Source organism: Plectropomus leopardus, chromosome 2 (assembly GCF_008729295.1).
Source record: "Plectropomus leopardus isolate mb chromosome 2, YSFRI_Pleo_2.0, whole genome shotgun sequence".
Taxonomy (NCBI): domain Eukaryota; kingdom Metazoa; phylum Chordata; class Actinopteri; order Perciformes; family Serranidae; genus Plectropomus; species Plectropomus leopardus.
Genome location: NC_056464.1, coordinates 29,518,015 through 29,525,801, shown reverse-complemented (window position 1 = coordinate 29,525,801; position 7,787 = coordinate 29,518,015). Strand labels below are relative to the sequence as shown.

Below are 7,787 nucleotides of genomic sequence, written 5' to 3'. Positions count from 1 at the left end.
ATATATATGACAGAAAACAAGGAAGAGCATAATATGTCCCCTTTAGCTGTATGGTGTACCTTTCTTACTTTCTTAAGAGGCAGAGACAAATTAATTGTGTACCATTGTCAACGCTCTTTACAAAATCAAACACCTGATTTATCTTTGAAAAGCTTTCAAGAACAGCAATGTTTATTTGNATGTGAGTGTGAGTGTGAGTGTGTGTGTGTGTGTGTGTGTGCGTGTATATATATATATATATATGACAGAAAACAAGGAAGAGCATAATATGTCCCCTTTAGCTGTATGGTGTACCTTTCTTACTTTCTTAAGAGGCAGAGACAAATTAATTGTGTACCATTGTCAACGCTCTTTACAAAATCAAACACCTGATTTATCTTTGAAAAGCTTTCAAGAACAGCAATGTTTATTTGTCAACTCTTTATTTTCTGAAATTAATTTTTAGGATCCTTAAATGGATATCAGAAAGCACTTGGCAGCTTGAGTCTTAAACGGATATGAAACAGAAAAGATAAAGGAAAAAAAGAAGAAAAAAAGGTTGGAAGTCATCTCATTTGGAAACAACTAAAACCTAGTCAAAGCACTTGTCAAAATGTCGATTACAGAGATTTGTGCTTTGACTTTTAACGGCAGCGCTGAAGAAAACAATTTTGAATTTCAACACAAGCTTAAATGACTATTTGTCACAACAATGTTCTTTGCTTGTACTAAAAAATAACCCTGTACAAAGATAGAGGCGTCATGTCAACAATGTTTGTTCAAACCTGCATTTATAAATAGTTTTTACGAGCTAAAACCACAGTGACGATATGTGCCTACCAATGATTTACAGATACACACAAATTAATTTTCTTAAACTCGCTCTTATTATTATTCTAACCTCATAGCATGGCTACACACTGAAAAGAGATCACAAGTACTTAAGTAAAGGAACTGATACTACACTGTGAAAATACTCTGTTTAAAGTAAAAGTCCTACATTGAAAATAGTACGTTAGTAAATGTAAAGTATAATCAGTAAAATGTACTTAAAGTATGGAAAGTAAAAGTACCCAATTCAGAATTTTTTTAAACACACCCAAAATTCAAAACTATTCATGAAAAAGAAATAACTTAATGACTAAATTTTTATTAGAATAGTTACCAAAGTACCAAATTCAGAAAAATAAAAACAACACCTGAAAAACTCAAAACTATAAAAAAGAAAATGTCTTAAATATTTATTAAAATAGCAGCAAAAATACCCAATACAAAACTATCTGAACAAATTATACACCTAAAAAAATAACTATAAAAAAATGACTTGAACATTTATTGAAATAGTTGCCAAAGTACCCAATTCAGAAAACTACAAAAAAAACTCCTAAAACAACTCAAAACTATTCAAAGAAAAAAAAAAAGAAATGATATAAGTGTTTATCAAAATAGTTATCAATGTATTTTCTGTCAGTCGGCTGAATGAAAAACTGAGTGGCTCTCCTCTTAATGCGATTGTATATTGTGTTTTTATGTAAATGTGGTTCGTGTCCTGTATGAATGTAATGTGATATTTACCCTTTTTAATCCCAGACGTTGGGCATGTTAAACCAAAGATAAAATGTTGCCTTTTGTATCCAAAAAGTAGACAATAATATAGTTTTTATTCTGATCTGGCGAAACTGTTCATGTCTTTGTGACCTGTCGATTCATCTGATTGTCTCATCGCTCATGTTTCTTGCCCTGTTGGACCAAAAATGTTATTTAATATTTGACGATGGGCTGTGATTGGTTATTTTAGGCGCTGTCTGTTAGGATTTTGAAGTACCTTTTTGATAAATACTTCAGTTTAAGCCACACTGATCCTCTGTGTCTCTATCCCATATGAAATGTCTGCGTATTTTTCACTGACAGTGGTCTCCATCGAGGATCCGTTTGACCAGGATGACTGGGAGGCTTGGACCAACTTCACCGGAAGCACAGACCTGCAGGTGGTTGGAGACGATCTCACGGTGACCAACCCTAATCGCATCAGCAAGGCGGTGGAGGAGAAGGCCTGCAACTGCCTGCTGCTTAAAGTCAATCAGATTGGCACAGTTACAGAGTCCATGAAGGCGTAGGTCAAAACAAAGTGTGGGATGTGGCTAAAGATAGTTGAATATTTGACTGTATATCATATAACAAGCTGTCGTGTCTAAAAGTTGATGGTTGATTGTCGTCCTCACAGGTGTAAGATGGCTCAGGAGAGCGGCTGGGGTGTGATGGTCAGTCATCGCTCTGGAGAAACTGAGGACACCTTCATAGCTGATTTGGTGGTCGGCTTGTGCACTGGACAGGTAATTTTAGAGACTAAAAAATATTTATTGTGTCTTTTTAGAACAAAAAATTGGACATTTAGGACAAGAAAATATGTATCAGGGCTCATAAAAGGTGCTTGAGGTGCATGAAGTACTTCAGTTCAACACACAGTAATTAAAGTACTGGAATTCCTTGAAAATTTGACAATTGTTAAACTTGGTCCTTGAAAAAAAACTTGAATATAAAGAATAGAACAAAAAAAACAGAAAGATGCATTATTCTATGAAATGTATAAGATAAAAGTTTCAAACTTTGAAGCCAATATTTGCAATTATTTTTGAATGCTGCATCTCAGAGTGGCAATGGGTTGGTAAACACCAGTAAATAGTCATCGCCAGGATGTTCTGCTAGCCCGCAAAACATTCACTGGAGCAGCGTCAGCAGTTAGCACAAGTTTTGAACTGTAAATCGGCAGCGGCCGTGTGTGGACTGGATGGTGGAGTGAATTTGCTCAGTTCTCTTGCAAAAGATGGTTGTGGAGACAATTTTATCCTCGAAAATAAAAATGAACGCTTGATTAAGTACTTGAATTTCCCTTGACCCTGTCTGCATGAACCCTTATTTATTGATGAGAAAAGTATAAATAAAAGACACCATTAAGCACCTGCTCACTCTTGCTCCACTTTTCCCAGCTTCAGTCAAAATCCACTATCAAATCTATGCAAGAGAAATGATAATGAGATGATTAGGACAAAGATTAAAGGAGACAATGCATCCTTTTGGTTTAAATCATCGTGCATATTTTGTGACACTTTCAGATCAAGACTGGGGCTCCCTGTCGCTCTGAGCGTTTGGCCAAGTACAACCAGATCCTTCGGTAAGTTGCATTCTTATACAAAATAAGAAAATTTATCCCAATTGTAGTATTTTTAAAAGTATATAATGAACCATGCATGTGGTTTTCTTTCATGTCTGGAATAAAATATTTCCAGCGTCTTGCTGCTAAACTAAAACTACGTACTTGGGCAGCATTGATCGATAATTACGTTGTATTGATTCAGTTGTCTATGTTCATGCATTAATCTTAGTTTGTATCTTTTCTTTTGCTTCAAAGAGCATTGTGTTGTGTTTGTAATCAGCTTGTGTCTTTGGTGAACATTTACATTTTAAATTAAACTAGTAATACCATTATATACAAGGAAAAAGACCTACTTAAAATAAATACACACATTAAAGAGAGGAAGCTTATTTTTAACTTTTTGTTTTGTTTTTTTAACTGTAGGATTGAAGAGGAGCTGGGAGACAAGGCTGTTTTTGCTGGAAAAAACTTTAGGAAACCACTATAAATCTATAAGAACACATTTGATAATGATGGAAAACACATCAAAGAGGTAACGGTTAATGTAGAGCTACTGATCATGGTCATTAATTTATAGAGAGAACTTTACTATCAAATCTTCCACTGTATCCTGCCCAGTTTGTTAATATGGCGTAAAATATTAGACCCGATTGTAACAAAGTAAAAAGTAATATAATAATAATAAAAGTTGCACTTAAAGACCATTAATAAAGACATTTTATGAGTGACAGAGTGAATCTGGATTATTTGTCCCATGTTTCATTTTATGTTGCTGTGATGGTGTTAGGTATTTTTGTTGTAATTTGTAATTTATTTATTTAAGAAGGGACAATCTACATTAATCTACATATAAACAAATGTAAATGCATCCGAGTTAGCTGGGGAGCTAGTTTTACTCAGTAGTTCTTTGTCCGATGTTAACAGACATCCTAAAATAATTAAAAAATACAATATGTACAGTGGTTTAGACAAAAAAGAAAAAAAAGAAGATAGATACATAGCCATTATTGTCCCATAGTGAAATTTATTTTCACAGTTTGTCACAACATGTAACATATAACATAAGTGCACAAACACCGTAATTCACCCACCTCTTCCCAAGAACAAAATATAGTTAAACATGTGCAAATTAAGAATATACATGAAATCCAGTTAGCAGAAGATGCTGGTACAGTGTGAGTACTGTCATTTTAAAAGTGTTGTGATTATTTCTGCTTTTTATAAATAGATGTACAATACAGTGAAACAAATGGGCGATTTATTCTGATTATTAAGATATAGAGGGACCTGCAGAAATCTATCAAATTATGGAGAAAAAAAGATGCATACGTTTCCCAATCTTCAAATGTGTTTATTTCTTAAATCATAATTACAGGAACAAAGTGTAAAGCAGTTTTAATCTGATTTTTTATGTTTGTTACAAGGACATAACATATAATATAAGTATTTAAAATTTGTAGTATGTCAGTCATAAAGCTGTTTTATCTTATTGAGTTATTTTCTTTTTTAAATCCCATATTTTTTCAAACTCTGGCTCCTGATTCTCCTTTTAATCACTTAACTCTCTCATTGACACACAGCTACATAATGCAATAGTCCTCTGCACCTTGTGGGGAGAAGACCTGAGCTTGTTGTGTCTCTGAGCTGCTGTGTCTGAGTTCAGGTATTTATAGTGTTAACATCTTTACTTCTGTTAAAAACTCCTGTCCACGCATGGAGTGAAACATCACAAGTCTGCAGGTTGATGCAAATGAATTCTTTCATTTTTGATGGAAAACTTGCTCATCACAGTAAAATCTGTATCCAGCTGCATAGCTTAATAGTTAGAGGTTGGCAGCATTTTTTTAATTTGACAGCCAAACAGATCACAGCAGGTGATGGTTTGTAGACAACCACTCTTATTAACCTCCAAGGGAAAATAAGTTTAGTTAACTACGTGCTCACTTAAAAGTTTTGATTCTCTCATTATGAGTTATTATCCTAACTCAAACATTTAAGTACGCAATTTCTTCAAACGTGACTGATTTTTTTATGTTTAACCCCTGTGCATCCCTCAAATATGTGCGACATCTGTGTCCCTCAGGGCTAAAAAATAATTCCCAATAAAGACTGCCATAGAAATATTATGTATTACTGTATCATTACAATTTTTTTTTATGAACACTTTTAGTAACTGCTGTTCTCACATACATAAAAAAAACATTCTGTTTCAAAATTTTAACCCCTTAAATGCCAGTTTTTGTGATTAGAACTTGGTTTTTATTTAAAACAAAAAGCACAAAAGTGAATCATTTTCCATCCCATACATGCAAAATGGATTCTTTTTTTGGGTGGTATTATCGGAGCCTGAGAGAGACAAAGATTGGCAGAAACATTGATTTTGATCAATTTTTATTTTTGTTGCAGAGTCAGATTGTATATTAAGTGCGACACCTGTGTCCCTCAGGGCAAAAAATAACTCCCAATGAAGACTGCTATAGAAATATTATGTATTGATGTATTATTCAATTTTTTTTATGAATACTAGTAGTTACTTTTGTTCGCACCATACATAGCAAATATGTATCCTGTTTCTGAATTTAACCCCTTAAGAGAAGGGAACTATACATCTGTTCACCTGTGGCTCAGGAGGTAGAGCGGTGGTTGGTGGTTCGATGCCCGTCGATGGCTGTTCCATCAGTGTGTGAATGTGTATGTATTTTTAAAAACTGAGTAGCAGCTGGAAACTTGTACCTCAGCCACCAGTGTGTGAATATGTTTGTGAATGGGTGAATGTGACTGGTAGTGTGACCGTGCTTTGAGTGGTTAAAAAAATAGGAATGTGCTACACAAATGCAGGTCCATTTACCATATGAGTTATTTTTATTTATTGTAAATAATAATTAAAAGCTGCCAAATCACAGCACCAGGTTACATCCACTTTGACAATGGTGTGAATATTAAAGATTTTCAACTGAATATGATTAATTATACAGTAAAATATAAAGTTACACACAGTATATCATCTTTATATGTATATATGTAAACATATGCGCACTGTATCAGAATCAGAATCCGGTTTTATTGCTAAGTACATTTATATATACAAGGAATTTGACTTGGTGTTTTGGTACAAAACAATAAAAATAAAGGAAGAATAAAAACATTGAATTTAAACAGTATAAGAGGTAAAAATATAGAAGCAATTTAAAAGTACAAAATGAAAAAAAAAACAATATAAAGAACACAAATTGTCTGTACAAAAGATGCAGTGGAAGAAGTACAGATGTGCAGCAACTGGTTTTACAAACTGTATTTGTTTGTGTGTATATGTACGCGCACACACACACACACACATGCACGTACTGTATATGTTTATTGTATTGTGTAGGTGTATTTTTATTTACTTTAGAACTACCAAATATACCAATAATAATAACAGCAGCAGACTACATACACAGGAAATACTAATATGGTGAATATTAAAGTTTGTTTTATTAATTTTAATGTATGTTATTGTGTGTTTATCTCTCTCTCTCTCTCTCTCTCTCTCTATATATATATATATATATAATGTGTGTGTATAAGAGATAAAAATATAGAAGCAATTTTAAAATATAAAATGAAAACAAAATTACAGAATATAAAGAATACAAAAATGTATGTACAAAATGTGCAATGGAGGAAGTACAGATGTGCAGAAGTTAGTTTTACAAACTGTCTTTGTTTGTGTTTGTGTGTATATGCACGCCCACACACACACACGCACGCACATACTGTCTGTGTTTATTGTATTGTATAGGTGTATTTTTTATTCACTGTAAAACTACCAAATATACCAATAATAAGCTGCTTGATGCACCTGAAAAATCACAGCAGCAGACTACATACATATTGGTAAGACTAATATGGTGAATATTAAAGTTTGTTTTATTAATTATAATGTATGTTATTGTGTGTGTCTCTTTCTCTCTCTTTCTCTCTACATATATATGTTTAATGTGCATATAAATATATATATATATAATGTGTGTGTGTATGTATATATATGTATCCTCATTACTCATTACTATTTATTACACACAACGACAGTGCTCCCTCATTCTCCCACATTCTTACCTGCATCTTGTTTAATCTGTATATCTTTGATTTTTTTCTGGTATATCTTTGACTTTTGTACTTAAAACCTGTACATTTTTTCTTCTTCTTTGATACATGCCTATTTTTGCACTCTTGTATATTTTTATTTTGTATATATACCGATATTTTTATATATTTTTTTTCTGTACGGCTGCTGTGACAAGTTAATTTCTCACAAGTGGGATAAATAAACGTGTCCAAGTCTAAGTATATACAACGTGTGTGCATGTATGTTACACATCTATTTTTTAATATAATATCTGTATATGAACAATATGTTATGTTGTGATGTTTACTTCTGGTATTGAAAAGTAACCTCAAAATACGTGAAAACTGTCGGTTCCTCGTTAGCCGTGTTCATGTCGGCGGTGTGTTAGTGTCATGGCTTACATAATGTTTAATAAGCACAGCAGCAGCGGGCTCAGTGTGAACTGTTGTTGGATTCATGGAGGCCTGTGCAGCAGCTGATGAGCAGCCTCAGTGGTTCCTGCTCCTGCTGATCCGCGGCACATGCTCAGTTATGTACACCCAGACA

General features: G+C 33.5%; 1 protein-coding gene across 1 annotated transcript in view; it reads left to right on the top strand.

The window, feature by feature from the left end:
* Positions 1–3,865, top strand: part of eno1b (enolase 1b, (alpha)) — a 15,525-nt gene extending 11,660 nt beyond the window's left edge. The window contains exons 9-12 of the mRNA XM_042508121.1: positions 1,891–2,092; positions 2,204–2,312; positions 3,093–3,151; positions 3,557–3,865. Coding sequence (XP_042364055.1) covers positions 1,891–2,092; positions 2,204–2,312; positions 3,093–3,151; positions 3,557–3,620 — 434 coding nt within the window. The 3' untranslated portion in view covers positions 3,621–3,865. The remainder of the gene's footprint in view (positions 1–1,890; positions 2,093–2,203; positions 2,313–3,092; positions 3,152–3,556) is intronic.
* Positions 3,866–7,787: the final 3,922 nt, after the last annotated feature.